Source organism: Oculina patagonica, chromosome 6, assembly GCF_052425735.1.
Source record: "Oculina patagonica isolate OP01 chromosome 6, crgOcupat, whole genome shotgun sequence".
In the NCBI taxonomy this organism is placed as follows: Eukaryota; Metazoa; Cnidaria; class Anthozoa; order Scleractinia; family Oculinidae; genus Oculina; species Oculina patagonica.
Window position 1 is genome coordinate 3,924,967 of NC_135763.1, and position 24,238 is coordinate 3,949,204.

Below are 24,238 nucleotides of genomic sequence, written 5' to 3' on the forward strand. Positions count from 1 at the left end.
ATAGAGCGAATCATGCGTTTACGGGATTCTGACCATCCAAGGCTATTGTAGCCACAATACGTAAATATTGGCATAATCATCGTTTGGTAGATTCGTTGGGCACGTTTGGTAGATTCGTCAAAGTAGTGTAGAAGAAACGGCGATCAAAAAAGTCGCATTAGTTTTAAGGTCTGGCCAAACAGAGACGCAAGTTAACGCAAGTTGAAAGCTTGCGTCCACTTGCGTCTCCGTTGGCCAGGATTTGCGTTGACTTGCGTTCACGTTGGTCGAGATCAACGCAAGTTTTTGATCGTTTGATCACCCAACGCATGTCTTGCTGTTTACTTCAAGTACTGAATAGTATTGCGAGAGAGGTCTAAGATCAACGCAAGCTTTTCACCGTTTGATCACCCAACGCATGTCTTGCTGTTTACTTCAAGTACTGAAGAGTCAGTATAGCGAGAGAGGTCTAAAAATAGAATGCAAATGATTATACCCCCACGACGCTCAGAAAACATCAGCATGTTCTGACAGAAATAGTGAAAATCTAGGCGAATATTTCTTTTTTAAAACGTGTTTTATGAACACCGGCTGTTTTAAAAAGTGTTTTAGGAGAATCGTCCCAAAATCCTGTTTGTTTGTCTGAGTCATGACGTCACTCGCGCGCTTCGTTATTGTAGCGCGCGCAGTAGCATTGAAGTGGCTTTTTTGACAACTTGCGTGCACACGAGTAAACTTGAGAGTCCGTTTGGCAAGCCAACGCAAGTGTGCATGTACGCAAGTTTAATTTGCGTTACCGTTTGGAAAGGGCTTTAGTTTTCGTCATTATTGTCGTTTTCACTAAATGTTGGATTTTGGTTTTGATCACGCGCGTTTCTTATGCGCGCACTTTGGAGTAATCGAAATTGATCTTGCAAGTCATAATGATAGTTGCCGTTCTCGTTAGGCCCTACTTCTCTTGCCTAATTTACAAGTTTTACAGCCTTGACAATGATGATCGCTCTCTTCTCAAGAATTCTGAAAACGGTCAAGGTCTTTAGCTTTTCATATATAGTAGTTTGACGCATTGTGTCTAAGATTTCATTAAATACAGTATTAACAAAATGCTGGTTATAAGCTAAAAAATGAAAATTTTACTTCACACAGGGTTCTTGGTAATGTGTTTTCTCGTAAATTAATATTGATCGTGACTGAATATGAGCACGAGCACGTGGTTTAATTTTAATTTGTCCGCAGTGATATGACGTCATGTGTTTTCAAGTCCCGCGGAGTAGAAACGCCTGAACCCAACGAAAGTTAGGCCATTAATCACGAATCCGCTTCGGGAAACGATTAATAAGTATCTCTTGGTCATAATCCACAGATAAGAACTGATCATTTTAACTCTATTAATCAGCAGGATCAATAGAAAGACAGCATATGCAGATCTAGAAGAGTCCGACCCCTCATTTGGTTTTAGGCACTGTTTTGATGACTTACATTCACGGGGGAGGTTGTGCTAATCATTTACCTTGGAAACACAAGACTCTCCAGTCCGTGATACACAACCCACGCATAGTAGACAAAGCTACCACGAGAAAATGGGAGAATTATTTCATCATTATCAGCTATCTAAACACAAGTCTCGGATTGGAAATATTTTTCCACTTCCCCTGATATCTACACTTATAAACAATTCTTGCGGAACATGCTACGCAACACCGTCTACCTTATAAGTTGAAAAGTGAAAATGTTACTTCACATAATTGTTTGAAAAAATTTGTTTTCTCATGCAGTATTTAGTTATGAGCACGTGGTGTAATTTGTCTGCAGTGACAAGTGTTTTCAAATCCCGAAGAATCGTGACGCGCGCGGCCAATATTAAGAAGGCAATTAATCACCCATTGGCTTTTTAAGAAAAGTTAGATTATTTATAAAGCTTAAAAGTGATCGTTTTGTCATAAACCACATATCAGAACTGACCATTTCAATGCAATTAATCAGTTAAGTCAAAAGTCATCAAACAACCAATAGAATTACAGACCGCATGTACATAGTCCAACCTCTCATTTGGCTCACTGTCTTCACTGATGTGAGGTTTAATCTTGTTTATCAGAAAAAGTCAGGTAAGATTGGTTTCCCAAGTTGTATGTCAATTTCTTTATTTTTTTAACTAAAAGAGACTGCCACTAAAAGACCGACCGTATATTCATTTTATGCAGGTTCATTCACTCGAGTTAAGTCGCCTTCTGGAGTGGACACTGATACAAGTCACGAATAATAAACCCCAGGTAGGTAGAAAGAATCCACTGATTTCAGTATTACTGACAAACACTTGCACATTGCACTTTGCACTTGTCGTTTTATTGGAAAGGCAGCTTGTTACAGGAAATTACCCAGAATTATGTTTCTCTGGGTACAAGGTTCATGCTTTACACAAAGAAGCGCTTATTTTGAATGCGAAGTTGATGGTGGAACGCAGTTTTTTGAGTGTTAAATGTCCGTCGGAGTATCAGGTTTTCTTTCTTGGTAGCTTACTTTTGATTTAGCTGTACTTTGTGATCATAGATAGGATAAAAACTTGCTATGTCACTCTATAACAGAACATGTTAGAGAACGCGTTGCAAACGGGAAACTAAACATGAGGGAATCACTACCTTATGACTCTGCCGTGATTTAGTCTTGTTGCGAAATTGAACCGCACTTCATGCTTGCTTTTTATGTGAAAATGCAAGGTCGCGCCCAACTTTTTTCTGCTTTCATTTATTGGAAATTTTGAAAACAACGCTGAGAAAAAACAATCATATAGATAATCATATAGGTGTAGTTTGCGTACCAGTCGCCCGGCGTGCAAAAATTAACTGAGGTGTTTACCGTGCCCTTGTCGATGCCGATGAAGATAGTAAATATTAGTTTCGATATAATCTTATTAAACACAATTGAAATAAGACAAAGCAAAAACGGATGAAAGAAACAGACTTTAACACTTTTCTTTAAAAAAGAGAAAGCAAAATTCATCCATTTGATGTGTCTCACTGACTGTATCGAAACAAATATACATAGAAATTTCAGTGTAGACCGCTTTCAGCATTATTGTGAAAGCAGTCACTGTTCGTAAGGCTGTGAAATGCTTTGTATTTACAAACCATTTAGATTAGGAAAGCTAAACAAGTTAAGAAAATATCAACAATTATAATCAGGTACTGAGGTAACCGATAGATTGGATAGAAAGTCATTCTATCAGTTACACCAGTTAAATTGCCAAAGGAATTTGAATTCGCCACTTGTTGTTATTTGGGTTCGGTGCTTATTCGAGGGCGTCGCTTTTTACGGTGCTTCTGGGCCGCACTTATGCACATATATTCTTACAAACAACCTTTATTTATCCATTGATCGAGCCTAATCGCAGCAGGCTGACATCCTTTTTCAGACGAGCCTTTAAAATTTGAGTAGGAGATAGTATGCAGATTTTCGTATGGCAACTGGCATGGTGCTTTAATTAGGTCAGTTGATAGCCTTTTCGTTGGTGAATTTGGCAATTCATCTGATTCATTTGCGCGCAGTTGGTTATCGCGTTTTTTTTTTTCTTAATTTTCGCTCATTCTACCGAAAATAATACTGCAAATGCTAGAGCTATAGTTGGAAGGGATATACTATTAGAAGATTCTAGAAGTAAAAGTGAAAACGTGAAAACGCTGCTAGTTCCGAAAAACTTAGGAAATAATTAAAAAAACTCCGAAATTCTTAGCTGAGTGAAACAATGGTCTAGAAATTTATAGGCATTCTCGAGATATTGAAAATTATAGGCAACCTTTCCTTCTCCGAACAGATATTTACCGAAAACGGTCGTTGGGTGCCCCTGACAACTGATCATTTCAACGCTATTAATCAGCAGTATCAATAGAAAGACAGCATATGCAGATCTAGATGAGTCCGACCACTCATTTGGTTTTAGGCACTGTTTTGATGACTTACATTCAGCCCTATAAATAATCTTTTCTTAAAAAGCCGATTGGTGATTAATTGCCTTCTTATTTATTTGCCGCGCGCGTCACGATTCTTCGGGATTTGAAAACACTTGTCACTGCAGACAAATTACACCACGTGCTCATAACTAAATTTTGTATGTGAAAACAAATTTTCTCAAACATTTATGTGAAGAAACATTTTCACTTTTCAACTTATAAGGTAGACGGTGTTGCGTAGCATGTTCCGCAAGAATTGTTTATAAGTGTAGATATCAGGGGAAGTGGAAAAAAAATTGCCAATCCGAGACTTGTGTTTAGATAGCTGATAATGATGAAATAATTCTCCCATTTTCTCGTGGTAGCTTTGTCTACTATGCGTGGGTTGTGTATCACGGACTGGAGAGTCTTGTGTTTCCAAGGTAAATGCTTAGCACAACCTCCCCCGTGAATGTAAGTCATCAAAACAGTGCCTAAAACCAAATGAGGGGTCGGACTCTTCTAGATCTGCATATGCTGTCTTTCTATTGATCCTGCTGATTAATAGAGTTAAAATGATCAGTTCTAATCTGTGGATTATGACCAAGAGATACTTATTAATCGTTTCCCGAAGTGGATTTGTGATTAATGGCCTCACTTTCATCGGGTTGCGTCTCTACTTTGCGGGACTTGAAACACATGACGTCATATAAGTGCGGACAAATTAAAATTAAACCACGTGCTCATATTCAGTCACGATCAGTAATAATTTACGAGAAAACACATTACCAAGAACCCTGTGTGAAGTAAAATTTTCATTTTTTAGCGTATAACCAGCATTTTGTTAATACTGTATTTAATGAAATCTTAGACACAATGCGTCAAACTACTATATATGAAAAGCTAAAGACCTTGACCGTTTTCAGAATTCTTGAGAAAGCAATCATCATTGTCAAGGCTGTAAAACTTGTAAATTAAAGTTAAAAACCTTTAAAAACTACAATAAAATATCACAAGTAAAAATCGTCCAACGCTTTCCTAAATAAAAGTCTAGAATTAATGTTCCTTAAATTCAAAGGTAAAGAATTAAAAATCGAGGCACCTATAAAATAAAAACTACGGCGCGCAAAATCAAGTTTGACTTTGGGCAGTTTTGCTGTTTTCCCGTTGTTTCTAGTGTTGGCGTTATGATGTAATCGTTCAGAGTAATTTTTAAACGGAGAACACACAGTTCCATTAAAACAATCAAAAACAAAAGAGCATGCTCTCTTTTGTAAAAAGTTGTTAATTGATAAAATCCGAAGATCACAACTTCGCAAACTGCACTTTGGGGAAATGATTTCCAAGCTTCGGTTCTCAATAGAGCGAATCATGCGTTTACGGGATTCTGACCATCCAAGACTATTGTAGCCACAATACGTAAATATTGGCATAATCATCGTTTGGTAGATTCGTTGGGCACGTTTGGTAGATTCGTCAAAGTAGTGTAGAAGAAACGGCGATCAAAAAAGTCGCATTAGTTTTAAGATCTGGCCAAACAGAGACGCAAGTTAACGCAAGTTGAAAGCTTGCGTCCACTTGCGTCTCCGTTGGCCAGGACTTGCGTTGACTTGCGTTCACGTTGGTCGAGATCAACGCAAGTTTTTGATCGTTTTATCACCCAACGCATGTCTTGCTGTTTACTTCAAGTACTGAATAGTATTGCGAGAGAGGTCTAAGATCAACGCAAGCTTTTCACCGTTTGATCACCCAACGCATGTCTTGCTGTTTACTTCAAGTACTGAAGAGTCAGTATAGCGAGAGAGGTCTAAAAATAGAATGCAAATGATTATACCCCCACGACGCTCAGAAAACATCAGCATGTTCTGACAGAAATAGTGAAAATCTAGGCGAATATTTCTTTTTTAAAACGTGTTTTATGAACACCGGCTGTTTTAAAAAGTGTTTTAGGAGAATCGTCCCAAAATCCTGTTTGTTTGTCTGAGTCATGACGTCACTCGCGCGCTTCGTTATTGCAGCGCGCGCAGTAGCATTGAAGTGGCTTTTTTGACAACTTGCGTGCACACGAGTAAACTTGAGAGTCCGTTTGGCAAGCCAACGCAAGTGTGCATGTACGCAAGTTTAATTTGCGTTACCGTTTGGCAAGGGCTTTAGTTTTCGTCATTATTGTCGTTTTCGTTAAATGTTGGATTTTGGTTTTGATCACGCGCGTTTCTTATGCGCGCACTTTGGAGTAATCGAAATTGATCTTGCAAGTCATAATGATAGTTGCCGTTCTCGTTAGGCCCTACTTCTCTTGCCTAATTTACAAGTTTTACAGCCTTGACAATGATGATCGCTCTCTTCTCAAGAATTCTGAAAACGGTCAAGGTCTTTAGCTTTTCACATATAGTAGTTTGACGCATTGTGTCTAAGATTTCATTAAATACAGTATTAACAAAATGCTGGTTATAAGCTAAAAAATGAAAATTTTACTTCACACAGGGTTCTTGGTAATGTGTTTTCTCGTAAATTAATATTGATCGTGACTGAATATGAGCACGAGCACGTGGTTTAATTTTAATTTGCCCACAGTGATATGACGTCATGTGTTTTCAAGTCCCGCGGAGTAGAAACGCCTGAACCCAACGAAAGTTAGGCCATTAATCACGAATCCGTTTCGGGAAACGATTAATAAGTATCTCTTGGTCATAATCCACAGATTAGAACTGATCATTTTAACTCTATTAATCAGCAGTATCAATAGAAAGACAGCATATGCAGATCTAGAAGAGTCCGACCCCTCATTTGGTTTTAGGCACTGTTTTGATGACTTACATTCACGGGGGAGGTTGTGCTAATCATTTACCTTGGAAACACAAGACTCTCCAGTCCGTGATACACAACCCACGCATAGTAGACAAAGCTACCATGAGAAAATGGGAGAATTATTTCATCATTATCAGTTATCTAAACACAAGTCTCGGATTGGAAATATTTTTCCACTTCCCCTGATATCTACACTTATAAACAATTCTTGCGGAACATGCTACGCAACACCGTCTACCTTATAAGTTGAAAAGTGAAAATGTTTCTTCACATAAATGTTTGAGAAAATTTGTTTTCTCATGCAGTATTTAGTTATGAGCACGTGGTGTAATTTGTCTGCAGTGACAAGTGTTTTCAAATCCCGAAGAATCGTGACGCGCGCGGCCAATATTATAAAGAAGGCAATTAATCACCCATTGGCTTTTTAAGAAAAGTTAGATTATTTATAAAGCTTAAAAGTGATCGTTTTGTCATAAACCACATATCAGAACTGACCATTTCAATGCAATTAATCAGTTAAGTCAAAAGTCATCAAACAACCAATAGAATTACAGACCGCATGTACATAGTCCAACCTCTCATTTGGCTCATTGTCTTCACTGATGTGAGGTTTTATCTTGTTTATCAGAAAAAGTCAGGTAAGATTGGTTTCCCAAGTTGTATGTCAATTTCTTTATTTTTTTTTAACTAAAAGAGACTGCCACTAAAAGACCGACCGTATATTCATTTTATGCAGGTTCATTCACTCGAGTTAAGTCGCCTTCTGGAGTGGACACTGATACAAGTCACGAATAATAAACCCCAGGTAGGTAGAAAGAATCCACTGATTTCAGTATTACTGACAAACACTTTGCACTTTGCACTTGTCGTTTTATTGGAAAGGCAGCTTGTTACAGGAAATTACCCAGAATTATGTTTCTCTGGGTACAAGGTTCATGCTTTACACAAAGAAGCGCTTATTTTGAATGCGAAGTTGATGGTGGAACGCAGTTTTTTGAGTGTTAAATGTCCGTCGGAGTATCAGGTTTTCTTTCTTGGTAGCTTACTTTTGATTTAGCTGTACTTTGTGATCATAGATAGGATAAAAACTTGCTATGTCACTCTATAACAGAACATGTTAGAGAACGCGTTGCAAACGGCAAACTAAACATGAGGGAATCACTACCTTATGACTCTGCCGTGATTTAGTCTTGTTGCGAAATTGAACCGCACTTCATGCTTGCTTTTTATGTGAAAATGCAAGGTCGCGCCCAACTTTTTTCTGCTTTCATTTATTGGAAATTTTGAAAACAACGCTGAGAAAAAACAATCATATAGATAATCATATAGGTGTAGTTTGCGTACCAGTCGCCCGGCGTGCAAAAATTAACTGAGGTGTTTACCGTGCCCTTGTCGATGCCGATGAAGATAGTAAATATTAGTTTCGATATAATCTTATTAAACACAATTGAAATAAGACAAAGCAAAAACGGATGAAAGAAACAGACTTTAACACTTTTCTTTAAAAAAGAGAAAGCAAAATTCATCCATTTGATGTGTCTCACTGACTGTATCGAAACAAATATACATAGAAATTTCAGTGTAGACCGCTTTCAGCATTATTGTGAAAGCAGTCACTGTTCGTAAGGCTGTGAAATGCTTTGTATTTACAAACCATTTAGATTAGGAAAGCTAAACAAGTTAAGAAAATATCAACAATTATAATCAGGTACTGAGGTAACCGATAGATTGGATAGAAAGTCATTCTATCAGTTACACCAGTTAAATTGCCAAAGGAATTTGAATTCGCCACTTGTTGTTATTTGGGTTCGGTGCTTATTCGAGGGCGTCGCTTTTTACGGTGCTTCTGGGCCGCACTTATGCACATATATTCTTACAAACAACCTTTATTTATCCATTGATCGAGCCTAATCGCAGCAGGCTGACATCCTTTTTCAGACGAGCCTTTAAAATTTGAGTAGGAGATAGTATGCAGATTTTCGTATGGCAACTGGCATGGTGCTTTAATTAGGTCAGTTGATAGCCTTTTCGTTGGTGAATTTGGCAATTCATCTGATTCATTTGCGCGCAGTTGGTTATCGCGTTTTTTTTCTTCTTAATTTTCGCTCATTCTACCGAAAATAATACTGCAAATGCTAGAGCTATAGTTGGAAGGGATATACTATTAGAAGATTCTAGAAGTAAAAGTGAAAACGTGAAAACGCTGCTAGTTCCGAAAAACTTAGGAAATAATTAAAAAAACTCCAAAATTCTTAGCTGAGTGAAACAATGGTCTAGAAATTTATAGGCATTCTCGAGATATTGAAAATTATAGGCAACCTTTCCTTCTCCGAACAGATATTTACCGAAAACGGTCGTTGGGTGCCCCTGACAACTGATCATTTCAACGCTATTAATCAGCAGTATCAATAGAAAGACAGCATATGCAGATCTAGATGAGTCCGACCACTCATTTGGTTTTAGGCACTGTTTTGATGACTTACATTCACGGGTGAGGTTGTGCTAAGCATTTACCTTGGAAACACAAGACTCTCCAGTCCGTGATACACAACCCACGCATAGTAGACAAAGCTTCCACGAGAAAATGGGAGAATTATTTCATCATTATCAGTTATAAAAACACAAGTATCGGATTGGCAATTTTTTTCCACTTCCCCCGATATCTACACTTATAAACAATTCTTGCAGAACATGCTACGGAACACCGTCCACCTTATAAGTTGAAAAGTGAAAATGTTTCTTCACATAATTGTTTGAGAAAATTTCTTTTCTTATGCAGTAATTAGTTATGAGCACGTGGTTTTAACAACCTCTTTTGCTTGGAAACCCGCGGTCTTACCAGTGATTTACAGCCTCTACATGGCTAAAAATACTTACCAATACAAAATAAGGGAATGATTCAAACAACTCAAATTAATCAAACTAATTAACCCCGTAAGGCAAAATACTCCCAAGACAAAACGTTTGCTTGGAAACCCGAGGTCTTCCCGGTGATTCACAGCCTCTGCATGGCTAAAAATACCAATACAAAATAAGGAAATTATTCAAACATCCCAATTAGCAATCATTCATCGTTTTGCCATAAACCTACCTTACTCCCTCACTTGGTTTAATCACCATCCTCATTTGATTTAGGCTGTTTGGCAGTGAATGTCAGGTAGGATCATTCTTGTTTTTTATCAGTTTTTTAAATTTGTTTCTTTAAGCTAAAATAGGATTTTTCCTAAAAGTCTATCGTGCATTTTCTGTCGGTTTTGATTTCTTGAATTAATACGCCATCTGGATTAAACGTTGATACGTTTACTTCACGAATTTCCAAGGTAGGTAGAAGGAATTCACTAATTTCAGGGATTTTGCAGTTTTTTGGTCTAAACTGTTCTAAAATAAGTGGTAGGCAACTTTACCCATGAAAAACATTGTCTTTGAACATTTAACGAAAGATATAACCTTTATTTGAGGATAGAAATCAAACTTCGGCTATAAATATCCATTTTTTTAAGGCACGCGGAAACAACTTGAAAACGTTGGCTTAAGTTTTCAAATTGCAAACCATTTCCATCCGAGCCATCCGCAGCCAAACGCGCATTTAAACAGTTTCATTGCTCTAACTGCAACTGTCAATAAAAGTGGACCATTATTTTTAATTTTCCTACGACACAGATATAAATTTGGGCTGTTCAAAAATTTGTTAAAATCTGTGACATAGTCCCTTTAATGAGGAATAATGTATTTGTACCATCATTTCTTGCCGAACCTAGAATGCTACAAATAGCGACATTTAAACGTTCGACCTCCTCGTCTGATAAACACTAGCAGTATTGCAGTCAAAACGTCGTGTAGACACCTCAAAGTGATTCAAACGAATAAATTAAGGTGTATGCTTTTCACAAGGTCGTGCTTGTTTCGAAATATGTAGTCATGCTGATGGCTCTGATTGTGGGGCACAGTTCCGTTACTAAATGTTTTTCAGAGTGTAAGGCTTTTAATTTCTTTTCATCTCATCTTATCTTCTCAGTCACAAAAATCCTTGGCTCGAAATATTTTAAAATTGTCCTGACAGATTATCAAACATTTTTTAAATGCTGGTAAGTGAATTTGGTGATTACATCATTCTAAAATCCGGAAGTCTCCCGAATGCCAATGGCATCGCCCTGATTTATCATTTAAACTAAACTAAACTAGACACTTAAATAAAGTTCTTATTATTATGGTCCTCTTTTTGAAGATCCACTTTCAATTTTTTTTATTTCATTTTTCCAATAAACTAATGTTTGTTATTTTCATTCAGTAGACATGGCCGTTAACTGCGGTTTTCTGTTGTTGTTTTTGGTACTCTGCGACGGCTGTAAGTATTCTAGTTATAATCATCCTTAGTTCTTCTTTTTCATTCACTCCATTTTATTCTTGTTGGTCCCTCCCCACCCACACAGAGGTCAGCGCGCGCAGTTCCCGCCAAAACGTCAGCTTATAAATGTCTCATATGTTCACTGCAAAATCCACCCTCAGTTCAAGCCAAAAGTGAAGACATTCACTGAAAACTTAATTCTACGCCGCATAAGCATAAATAACATAAATTAATTGTTTTTTACCTTGCTTACCGGCTCGTAATTTTGTTTACCACTGCCCTTTTTACGACTTTTTCTTGCAAACGTTGTGTAGATTTTCCCTTTCAACACGAGACAAAGTTCGAGGCGGCAAAAACCGGAAGAGGCTTAAGATTTTTGCGTTTGACCACTGGGAGGGTCCCAAAGACATTTTGCGTAGCGGAGAAGAAGTACTAATACTGTATGCATTGAGTCTTGCATAGAGCTGTTTGAATAAAATAAGTTAAGCAAATACAGTTAATAGGTATTTCGTGTGTCTTACTGTTCTGCAGTAGCTCAGAGCAGATAATTTCTTTCCACTGTATACGGGCAAAAGTTATCCCAGAAACCTTTTACACGCTTCAGTTTTTATTGCTTGGTAAATAACATCCTTTCTTTCTACTTTTTGCAGTTGCTGTCTTAAGAGCACAAGTCATGTTGGGTAAGCTGAACATAAACGCAGGCAAAAAAGTGTTTCTAGTTTTAAACATAATCTATACGATCATTTGTTAATCCACAGAAAACATTTTTTGTCTTTATAGTTTTTGAACTAAACTGTTAATGCTCTCAGCTAGTTACAACTTTGAGAATAATTTTTAATTGTAAACTTGGTACTTTTTCAGTCTTATTGTATTGAGTGCCACAACTTGATCAGTTCATTTCTGTCATGAGGTATTCCGCTTCTCCCACCCAACTGTGTTAACAAAAATAAATTATATGAACTACGCTATTGATTCAAATCAGTCCTTTTTCCGTTTCTTGCAGACAATCGCTGTGAATATGGCTGGCATTTTTATGGTGGAAACTGTTACTTTCGCGAAGGCAGGAAGAAAGCTAGAGCAAGCTGGGAAAAGGCTCAAGAGATCTGTGAAACGAAACAAGCCAATTTGGTAACAGTGAATGATGCAAATGAGCAGAAATTTCTGGAGGGTATTCTGGGGAAAAGAGGAAGTTGGTGCGGCTTGAATAACAAGGACAACCAGAAGGAGTTAAAGTGGGTCAGCGGAGAGGAAAGTGACTTCACCACCTGGGCTCCAAACCAACCCCGTAAGAGCAAAAAGAGGCGCTGTGTTCATATACAGGTGGCTAGTGACAACCACAAATGGGTAATGCAGAAGTGTGCAAAGAAATACAGGTTTACTTGTGAGAAAGGTAAGTCCGGGGTCAATAATTTTTGGTCATCTCTTGGTTTTCTGTGTTTGTTTATCATTCGACTATGACACCATTTGAGCCGATAAGTTTAAGTCTGCGTCGGGCTATGTGGCCCATCCCGCCGAAGCTTAACCAGTGTCCTAGTCGCTTAATGCCTTAGCGTTAAGCGACTAGGAGTATTTCGGTCATAAAATTTGCCAGTACTTATTTTTACCTCTGGTTGGAGAGAGGCACTGTGAGAATAAAGTGTCTTACCTAAGATCACAGGGCAAAAAAACCGGGCCAGGCCAGGGCTCAAGGGACAGTCCAGCGCGCTTACCATTAGGCCACCGCGTCTCCTCGTAAGGTCAAGAGAACACACAAAATAAGAAATCCCAAGGTTTGATAGGCCATCTAGCGAATGCAAATTCGCTATGTGTGTGGGGGGGGGGGGGGGGGGATGGGGGGGGGGGGAATGAAAGTTACACTGGATCAAACTTACCGAGTTTTGGATAAAAAATGCAAAAATAGATCATAAAATACAAGAAAAATAAAGGGGTCCAACAAACATTCCCTTATTCAATGATTTGACAAATAATACGCACGGACATTTTACTTCACGGTTGCTCAAAAATACTACGCAACTCGTAAAATATACGCGCTTATCATCTATCAAACCATCGAATAAGACGTATCCAACCAGGCTTTCGATGTTATCTTATAAATTAAAAGCAGATAATAAGGTGATGTCTTCGGCCGAAGATTTCCGACAATTTACGAAAATTTACAAATGTCATTTGATTGTTTGGCATGTTAATTCCTGCCGACTGTACACCAACTTTCTTGCGTTTTGGGTGATTTACTTTTTATGGCATAAGACAAATACTGTTATAGAAATCTTATAATAAGTTAATGTCAGCCCTAATGGATACTAACTAGTTTAATTTACTTTTGTTCTGTGTAGCTGCAAGGCCTTTAGAGCAATGCGCAGCTGAGCCGTGCAGAAATGGAGGCACATGCATTGAACAAGGTGAAGGATACAAATGTCAGTGTCCAAGCCAGTTTACAGGGAACAACTGTGAAACACAAATAGGTAAAAATATGACTTAAGGAAATTCCCAGGGGGGTACTCCGGCTTGTAAATGACGGGGATGATCGAAGGATTTTTTTGGGTTTGAAATTTTCGATTCTGGGATTTTTTTGGGTAAGAAGATTTGGCAAGTTTTTTTGGGTGACTTGATTCAAATAGGGGATCTTTTTGGTTATTAAAAACAAACTAAAGTGATTTGGCACGGCCTTGGCATATTTATGGAATGATGAATAAACAAACACGAGCGTTATTGCCCCTCCTGGCAATTTAGGGGTGATTTGACAAGGGATTTTTTTAGGGGCTATTTTTGGTCCAGGGATTTTTTTGGGTAATGTCGGAAGACTTAGGGATTTTTTTGGGTGCTGAGTTTTGCCTTCTTTCGATCATCCCCGTCATTTACAAGTCGGAGTACCCCCCCTGGGAGGAAATTGAACGTAGGTGGAAAGCATATCACTATCATAACCAGTACTAAAACAGTCATGATCCTACGATATCGCTCGGAATGCCGCCTTTTACTTAGCCGACGAGGGCGCAGGCCGATTACGCTAAAACCATACTATATTTTGCAATATTGAGCAAGATAATTGTTTTATTATTCAACAAATTGTCAACGAAACGCATTTTACATCTAAAGAAAGCTGTAAATAAGCAGTGCTTTGCAAGACTAGCTTTGGACGAACGTTGTCAAACTACGTATATCGCAAGATATTTGCTAAGTAGGGATGACAGATTACAAGGACTTCATGATAATATGTTGCAATTGAATGATAACACTGAAGACCTGACTCGTGTGGTTAACAGTCTCTTCCACTGCAGTTACATTCCATTCATTCAGTTCACTGCCGCCCAAAAACAGGAATGTGTAAATCGATAGAAAACCGAGTGTTTTGGGCCAAGAACTTTTAATTTATAATTATATATGCGTTCTTGAGTGTTCTTAAAGAAAGCATCAACCGACAAATAATTTTCGCTTTTCAAAATTCTTCATAGGAAAGGATATGTAGGTATACAATGAGTTTGAATGTGCAGTTTCTTTTTATGAAATTATAAATAAACAGCGTTTATTACGCTTTTATAAAATGAAAACTGTATACAAAGAATAACATAATATTTTGTTTGATATTACTAATGCTGTTTGGTGGTTCCTCTGATACCTTAAGGGAGCTACGTCACAAACAAGGCAACGTAAAGAAAATGTTTTTTGAGTTTATCGATTCTAATCCGTCTTAATCTTCGTCAAACAAAACCATCCGCGATTATTTTCGGTTTCTTGCTACTCCATTGTTGTTTTTCTATAATAGAAAACTATTATTTAGAGGTTTTCTTCAATTTCAAAGTAATCGGAAGAAGAACTTAAAATGCCGTGACATGCATATGGCTCCCTTAGAGATGGGACGTACTTATCGATTCACTTATTTTTGTTGAAAAACCTAGTTATCAATCCATGTGATCCTAATCCATGCTCGAATGGAGGGTCATGTACAGCTACCGGCAAAGGCTACTCATGTCAGTGTCCAGACAAGTTTACTGGTGACGACTGTGAAGAATGTAAGTATTTCAAAGTCCCGCTTACTGAATGCCATACATTTCTTTCAAAGGAAGTTCTGAGAATTTGGCGGTACATAAGGAGGTTATCTCCATTTACGTAACATCACATTACATTACACTTCAAAATATGTTACGTTACATTACACTTTAGATAGAGAACTAAAATTTTACATTACATTTCAAATTAAAGCTGATTTCCAGTCCGTACTGCGCAGACTCGTGGTTTGTTTTCGTTTTTGTTTTGAATTCGTTGAAACTTTACACTTCGGTGACAGCATACATGAAGTTTTTTAGTCCGCCATTACAGTTCGTTTCGTTCAAGAATTTCCGATGAGCTGAAACGTCGGTTTGAAATAGCGTCAAGGTTCCTCTACTCGTTATTATTTGTTCTGCAAGGATATCTGGCGTTAATTATGAAGAAAAAGGTAAGTTTGTCGCGGAATTTTCAGTATAACCTGCGATCAGGCGTTATTTTTCTCGCTCAACGGAAAAATTGACGCCTGATACATTTACTTGTCGCGTCGTCTGTAAAAAGTCCAGAATCTGGACTTTTTTCTGATTGGTCAGGAAACAAAAGGCAACATTAAACTCTATCCTGATTGGTTAATTGAGTTCGATTATAACTTCCGGTCCAAAAATATCGCGCATAGAGGATTTTATTTGTGTTGAGCGGAATGAAGTAGAGAGCGAGTTTTCTAGCTTTAAGAAAATCCCTCAAAAGTTGTATTAACAAAACACTTAAAGATGAACAAAGGGAGTGTATTCAACGAACAGTTTGTGAAAGAAAAGATGTTTTGGCGGTGCTTTTGACGGGATTCGACAAGAGCGTAATCTCTCGCCAATGGTGTCGAAGATTATCACAACATTCCCGGGCCACATCGTGCCAGTGACGTAAACTACGACCTTGAAATGTCTGATCTAACAATTTTGTCCAGAGCGTTGGAGTCTTGCACAAAATCAGCCTTTGCTGAAAACAAATTGGTAGGAACGTCATGTATGGGGAACTATTATGTTCCCAATATATAATTAGCACTATACTCTCAGTAAAAATATAATTTGAAGGCGTTTGAATGATGCGACACGACCACAAAAGGTTCAGGGAATTTCGTGCAGGCCTTTCTTTAACTTTATTTTCACAAAGCAGACAGTACCTTCACCAACCGAGACACTACTCTAAAAGAGAATTTTAAACAACCTTTGCTGCAAGCTCACGCTTAGTCTCTTATCTGATGGCATCGCCGACATTCCGGCGTTGACAGACACTTTAATTAGGGGGCGGCAGACGACTTGACAAGTAATTGTATCAGGCTTTCCTTTTTTCGCCTTCCCTCCGCCGCAAAAAAAGAAAGCCTGATCGCAGGTTATTTTCAGTATTGCTTGTAAACATTCCTTCGTGTGGGCTCACATAAACATTGCAGCCGAGATTGCGCAGTACGGACAGGAATAAGGACTAGAAATTTACAAAAACAGAACATTATACACTACTATTGCACTACTCAATGTACTAAGTGGTTACTTAGGTGGGTACTAAATACAAAGTTGCTGCCATAATTATGCGATCTATAATTCCTTAGTTTACTTGCTAGACAATTTCTTAGAGCGGTTTTCACTTGAGTATCGAAGGTAATTCGCATTTGCTTTGGTTTTGCATTTCTGCGCTTAGTGATCGATTTAAAAATCTCACGCGCCACTTTCTTAGCCAATCAGATGTAAACCCAAAACCAATAGCACCTCGCTCGCGCACGTTTTTCTGCGCCTCGTGCCGGCTACATGTATTTACTTTGAGTTTTGATTGGTTCACTGGATTGGCTGAGTGTTCTGTGATTGGCCAGAGTGATTACTTTGGTTTTGGCTATACGACACTCAACTGAAAACTGCTCACAATAGAATGCTTGTTTACACTAAGCTATATAAGACGAAGGGGAATCCCCAGATTAATAGGTTTTTGAATTCTCCTCACCTGTCTTCCTCTGAGTGCCTTGATTATGTGAGAAGAAATTAGATTTTGATTACTCCAGCTTGGGAACCGATGAATTAAATTTTCACTAGCACAATCCTTCTTTTACACAATTGTCACAGTCACGTGAAACTTGAAATGTAAAATATCTGTTTATAGACATGTTGAGCGAAAATAAAGACAAAGAATAGATTAAAAAAAGACATTTCTTTAACCCAATTTACTACCCTATTAGCATCTTCGTCCTTAATAAAAGGATTTCAACAACTTATTTCACTGCACGCATTACATGCCTATCTTTTTTGTGTATAAGTGTGTAAGCACAACTATTGCTTGTCTTCATTTCAGCGTTGGATGTTTGTACCCCAAACCCTTGCATGAATGGAGGATATTGTTTTGACACAGGAAGCAAAACGCCCCTCTGTATCTGTCCGAGTGGGTTTACTGGAGACAACTGCGAGCAAGGTTGGTTATGAAGAAAAGTAATGTGTTGTCTTCTTAATATTTTAAGTTGTCTACCTTAGTAGTATATGGTGAACTAAAATAAGCCACGTTTTGGATTTCCTGAATACTAGTTTAGATTTCCGCATACTAATTTCCAAATTAGTATGCGGAAATGCGAATCATGGAAGTCCAAATTAGTATACGAATATCTAAAGTGGTTTTCCGATTTATAGCACCTTTTTCTATCTTCTTATTCTTCTAACAGTTAAACATTTTCTTGACAGCAAGAAGAAGGTCTATTATAGGGGTCGTACATTCCGCAACCTCCATTTTATGTTCTTCCTAGACCGAAAAAAGCTTTTGCTTTCTCCTAAAGACCGAAACCACCACAATTTATTGACCGTAAACAACCGGATAAAGAGGAATGTACCCGCAAACCGACACTCAAAATTAAACCGCCAAACAGCAAGAGTATAATAGGTCTATTCTCAAAGAATACAGGCAAAATGTTTGCGAATATCGGCTGCCTGGGATTTCAAATGTTAAAAAGGCCTTAAAAACGTCATATTGGTTCTGTCTGTACAGTTGACAAGTCTAAGCTATAGGAGAATTTATCAATATTATACCATCAATTAATTTTTTAATACTTATTCGTATTAACATTCTGCAGTGGATTGTGACGCGTGGCCATGCAAGAACGGAGGAACTTGTTTCGTTGATGAAGAAAACAGTTCGTTCTGCAAATGCCCCTCTGGATTTACTGGAATTACATGCGAAGGCGGTGAGTTTTTCATATAGCTGGTGCTATATCATTTCATTGAAGGAAAGAGCGTGTTTTGTTTTAATTAGCTCGAATACCAGTATTTAGACTTCTGCCGTAAATTACAGTGAGATTTTGTGACGGTTCGATCACTTGAGAAATTAGAAGATTTTATATGGAAGCGAGAAAGTCTTGTATATTAAACTAAATTTTCTACAATGATTAACTCCTTTAAAAAGACAACAGTGCTACTAACTGTAAGAAATAGAAGAGCTTGAGAAAAATGGAAGTGTAAGGGAGAGATTACTTTGCAGGTTGAAAATTTTAAAAATTTATAAGGATTGTAAGAAAGAACTAGAGCGTGACTGAATGGCAAAGCATATTCTTCCCATGTAAATCCTTCTAATTTCAAACTACCATAAAAATATGATCTTGTTATTTCTGCTTTAAATACCTCATTATAGGAAATGAACACTTGTTTCAATTAAGGTATTTGAAATAAACGCGACTTAAATTAACGCAAATTGGAGGAAAACTTACTCCTGAATAAAGGAAATTAACGCGAAAGAGGATTGTGTACGATTTTAAGGGAAATCAGTACCGGCGCATATCTACAGTTTCTGCAAGTTTAGTGTGAATGTATGTTCTCATCAATCCCCTTACTCAACTTGTTCGGTTTTTCGAAAACTTGTTGATAGCCATTTTTCACCTCAGTCGAGAGAGACGTTAGGAATGTCGAGTACCTTATCTTAAACCAAAACTTGACTTCAAGAGTTTTTTTGGCAGCTGGTGATTTTTTTTGTTTGCTTTCAGAGGTACCACTCATTACCCAGGATCCTCAAGACTCAACTGGTTTGGAGGGCGATGAAGTCACACTCTGCTGCAAGGCAGAAGGAACACCTCCTCCCAAGTATCAATGGTATGTCTATTGCAGTTGGTTATCGAAATTTTGAGACACGTTGTCTGTCAGGAGACAAACATTGAAATGATGCCATTTAATTCTAGGAAAATCAGCTTGTCTGAATAGTGAATTATATTATCTGTGCCAAAATCACATTTGAGAGCCACGTTATGGAATAATGATTTCATTGTTATGGTTAGTTTAAAAAAGATACTCGATAACTGGACTTGTTATCTACGTAAGCCCCTTCCATTTTATAAAAGCGCCGAAATTGCGAAAAACCTTAGAATATTTTCACCACAGTATTGAAATCTAAGCATGACTATAAAAAAACTATCAGACATAAGAAGATCAAGCTGAAATTTGTCGATTTTACCCCCTCAGAAATTACGCGCCTAATTTGAATTATAACGTGAAACAAACATGGCGGCTATCATGAATAAGGCCTATTAAGCATGATTCAGTCACTTAAACTTAAGTTTTTTTTTCTGTGAACATGTTCTCTTAAAGGTTTCAAAACGACGCTCCTTTGGATGAGTCAAGCAGCAGCCTGCGTCTATCTAGTTTATCCACAGATGACGCTGGCTCGTACAGATGTCGCGCAACAAATGACTTTGGATCAATGTACTCCAGCGAAGCAAATCTTAATGTGGTTGCTGGTAAGATGTAAAATAGCTTTGTTAAGTAATGAGTATATTTTTTGGTGGGAACACGATCTTCCAATGAAAATTGACTGAACACAGCGGTATTCGTAACAGGTTCCCATGTAAATAGCACAACGCATGCTTATGGTGCAAAGCTAACGAAAGATCTGTCGGAGCTTAGTGCTCGCTAGTGTTTGCACTACGTTATGATTAGGCAATAACAATTGGGAATTATTGTGGTGCTTCCACGACTGTTTGCGAGTCATAATCTTTACAAAGCACGTGGCATTACAAATGTTGTCATGATAACTTACAGCCGGTCAAGCACTGACGTAAAATTCCAAAAATAAGCCCTAGGCTTATATTTGCCAGGCGTCCCTTTTAGGTGGCATGGCTTTATTTTCAAGGAAAGCTGATATAGGAGGCCAGCCGGGGACAGGGCTTATTTTCTGATGGAAATTTGCGTTTTAAAAAATAATCCTTTAAATTTTATTTGGTTCTGAAATTTGTGAGTGCATACAAGGATAACACATGCAAAGCTCCAAAAACATAACGGTATGAAACTCAAACACAAGTCCTACACAGCGAGGAGTGGCCAACATCATGTACATTAGCAAGTCTACACCGCTAATGACTTCCCTAACAAAGTCATAAGCAATGTCCAAAAGGCTCAGAGCATCTGTTCTTTTCCTGTAAACATGCAACATGGTATCATGAGGCCGTCAGTTCAACAATCTCCAGTCTCTGAACGCAATTCATCTTCATTCGCTTTAAAGCTGATAACTATCTTTTACTAGCAGCGTTGGTTGCTGGCATGACGAGTAGTACTTTATATAAAGATGTCGTTTGTTTTGAAACAGAGTAAAAATACAATTTCGTTCATTACTCAATTCCAAATTGTAAACTGAGAACAACAATATATAGCAAAAATTGTAATATGAGACAGCACCTCGAAGCTGTGGTTTCCGTTGACTACTTTCCATTTTAGTATCAAAATTCACTTTGAATAAAAAATTAATTCCAGGTCAAAAAATTGGGGGATCCAGGCTCCCAAGCCCTTCATCGGCCTGCTATGGACACTGACAAATATTTGACTAGTAGGTTTTTGAAGTGATCTGTTTTCGGTTTAGTTCGCATTTAGTTCTTAAAAGCTTTTTTGACTTAAAATTTCAGGCAGTGGCGACGATTCATGCGAGCCCACCCCGAAGAGAAAGGTTCTTACTTTGCCTCCTGGATGTACGGAAGATAGCAGTGGTAGCAACAGCGTCAATGTTGGTACTTGTTCCCATGAACCATGCGTTAAGCGAGGAGAGGCGGGAGGCTGCGGAGGCCAGGAATCCACTCGAAAGTGTTGCAGCCCTGCTGCTATGTCTGACAGCGCCGTGAGCTGTAGTAACGGTGAAAAGTTCATCGTTCAAAAAATCACCAGTTGCGCGTGCGCAGATTGTGCTGTTCCGGAAATGATTATTCGTGGAAAAGCAGTAGATCCTGATGGAAATCCGGTAAAAAAAGGCGAGATAACCGTGGAAGATGATGGGGAAGATTACTCAACAGATTTGAGAGGAAATTTCAAGATTCCTGTCAAATCCGGCACCAAGAGACTGGTTGTGACCATAAGAGACAAGCTCCAAGGCCTTTTGATGGACACGACAAAAGTATTTACACTTCACGAGGGTCAAGTGTCATTCTACACCATCGTCCTACAAAAGAAGCCGCCTGAAATTAAATTTCAAGCCAGTGAGGAGCAGAAAATCCCTCTGGGTGGATCCGATGGAAAACCCAGTTATGTCGATCTCGACATTCCCGCAAATTGCTTCGTTACTGCTGACGGTTCAATCTACAATGGCGAAATCACAGCTAATATCGGAGTGATCGATCCAAGAAGCCAAGCAGACATGGCGGCAGCCCCGGGTGATTTTTCAGCGATAGACGAAAATGGAGAGGAGGTGATGCTTGGTACTGCAGGAATACTGAGGCAGGTTTTCACTGACGATAACGGCCGTCAGCTGGGTCTGGCCAAGAACATCACGGTCCGAATTGACGCTGAGCAGTTGGATATACCCCCTGGCGTCACAGTTGACCAGTGGTACCTTAGCCAAATAACAGGCCGCTGGGTCAAGTTCGGAGAGCTGCGTCTTGAAGAAGGTGCTGAAGTCTCGGGGCAGAAGAGGCAAGCAAGGAAGTTTTTTGTGGGCCAAATTACACCAGATGTTCCTCCGGACAACATTAACTGGGATTACGTCACTGTTGCCAGCCATGTCCGAATCAGAGCTCCCCCAGGTACAGTGGTGACTCGTATCGGGCTGAGTGACAATGGCCAACAGTATACTTCTTACCGTCAAGAAACCGTTCCCGCCAGTGGAACCCTGTGCATTTTATCTTTACGAGACAGGCCAGCAATCCTGCAGGCAGAACTAAATGGTGCGCCTCTGCTTCCACAGCAAGCCATCAACTTTCCTCCAGCAGTGAACCCCCAGATAATCGATTCATCTTCCGTTGGTAACATTTTCGGGATCCAGTCGTTTCAGTTCACTTCTACTAAAGTCGACGACAGAGGTCCAGTGTATCTGAAAGGCGAAGAAGGCAGATGTGCCCAGCACCAAGGAAGCGACTTGGCATTTGAATTCCAAGAAGCCAATGCCGGCCAACTGTTCCACTGGGAAAGTCCTCGCATTGATGTCCCTGACGATCCCCGCTTCTGGGATGTGAGGGCAGATGAGATTTGTTTCGTCAAAGCGCTCGTTACCGGATCGAACCCCGACTCAGTCATCTATGTTAAAAGTACCGGTAAAGCCCCTGGTCAGTCTGACGTGGATTACGGTTACACTGCGGAGAAGACGGCAATGGTTGGCTCTTCAGGTGTAGTGTGCTTGGAGTACCGATGCAATCAAGGCCCACAAGCGGCGTACCAGACCCACCTACAGGTCCTTACACTGACAGGAACATGCACAATCCAGAGCCTCAATAGTGTTCTGGATGGGCGACAAGGGCAATGTCCTGTACCGCCAGACGGTTCCTCTAGTCGCGAGCGCAACTTCTGTGTGCCAAGTGACTTGGTGGGAGGAGACGCAGGGCTGTACACAGGTGATCCAGCTGTAGCCTGGAACAGGTGTATCACTGGAAACAACCAGTACAATTCAGGACGACCGACTGCTGCAACTACAAACCCAACTGTGACGCTTAACTGCAGGTTAGTGAGCGCTATTCAACATGGTTGTCTCAGACACTAGCTGACCTTTCCCAGTGACAAAAAACAAAATTTCCATGACCAAACAAATACCAAATGTCAGATATAGTATCGTGAGTAGCTACCTACAGCCCCCGTTTACAAAAGCAAAAACATCGCTGAGATCACATTGACTTAAAAATGTTTCTTCTAGTCTTCAATGTTATTAAATCAGAGGTGTGAAAATTTTAATTTTTCCTAATTTAAAATAAGTGACTTTTCCCTTCAAAAACAAACGAAACGAAGGATCCCATAACAGTATTGAAGCACCCACTGGAGGTAGAGTCCAGGGAAAATATATTTTTTGTGATGTGATTAGCCAACGAAGTACAGGAACTTTGCGTTTATGTGGACTGAGTAAACTCATGCAACATGCTCCAGCCAATGTATCTCCACTTATTAAGATGTGCTTTAGCTCGTGTGACTTTTTCCTCCCATTCCTCTTGTAACATGCTTGACGTTTCCTTAGTTTGAAGAAGGGTAGCAAGTTAAAGTCATTTCAATTTTATCAACCGGCAAGTGTAAGTGTGACATCAATGAAGCAGTTTTTGGACGCACGCCACCATTATAATAGACTTCGGAATACGTTGACCCTGTGAAAAGCATAAACCATGATGGAATTCTGGGAGACATCAATGTTAAGCTTAGTAATATTCCATTTATTTATAGTCAAGATATTTTATTTCTTTGAGAGCTTTAAAAGCACGCCAGTTTATGCAACCTGTTTTATTACAATGTTCATCCTTTCACAGACGACAATTACGTTTTTTTCCGATTTCCCAGTAAACATTTGGGTCGCATCGTTTATGCTTTTCACGGGTCAACGTTTCTTCAATCAGGTGTTTATATTTTATACGCTGCTTTAAAACCAGTTTTAAATTTCCATCATCAGTTATTTACCAAATTACATCTTTATTTGTTAGGCCAAAACAGCGATGCTTAGGGATTGTTGTTTCTGTTTTCGTTTCAGTTAAGGCGGTGATGGAATCGGGAAAACCACCAGAATGGAACCAGAACAAATCTGCCAGCTTTATAGTAGTCGACATACTAAGGAACAAGGGCTTTGTTGACAAATTTGGGGGAATAAAAATGGGAATTAAACTAGATAAATTGACAATTTAACGAAATGTCGATTCTGTAAACTGGCTAATAATAAAGCAGGGCATTAAAAGGTTTTGACTTCGCTGATTTCTTTAGATAACCACTTTCTCTATCCTTCTGGGCCCAGATGTTCAAAGGGTGGA

The 24,238-nt window shown here is 38.9% G+C and overlaps 1 protein-coding gene across 4 annotated transcripts; it reads left to right on the forward strand.

Annotated features, from left to right (window-relative positions):
* Positions 1–1,833: 1,833 nt before the first annotated feature.
* On the forward strand, positions 1,834–24,165 carry LOC144658934 (cartilage intermediate layer protein 1-like). 4 transcript variants are annotated; one of them, XM_078519443.1, is made up of 14 exons: positions 1,834–2,084; positions 2,181–2,249; positions 7,447–7,515; positions 10,999–11,055; positions 11,706–11,735; positions 12,059–12,445; positions 13,389–13,517; positions 14,949–15,062; positions 17,368–17,484; positions 18,134–18,244; positions 19,037–19,142; positions 19,635–19,783; positions 20,942–22,958; positions 23,965–24,165. In XM_078519443.1, the coding sequence occupies exons 4-14, from the start codon at positions 11,004–11,006 to the stop codon at positions 23,966–23,968; spliced, it is 3,216 nt and encodes a 1,071-aa protein (XP_078375569.1). In that variant the 5' UTR covers positions 1,834–2,084; positions 2,181–2,249; positions 7,447–7,515; positions 10,999–11,003; the 3' UTR covers positions 23,969–24,165. The 4 variants fall into 4 exon arrangements, with proteins under 4 accessions (XP_078375569.1, XP_078375570.1, XP_078375568.1 ...); XM_078519444.1 differs by having other exon boundaries at positions 11,002–11,055; XM_078519442.1 differs by lacking the exons at positions 1,834–2,084; positions 2,181–2,249 and adding an exon at positions 7,161–7,348.
* The last annotated feature ends 73 nt before the right edge of the window (positions 24,166–24,238 follow it).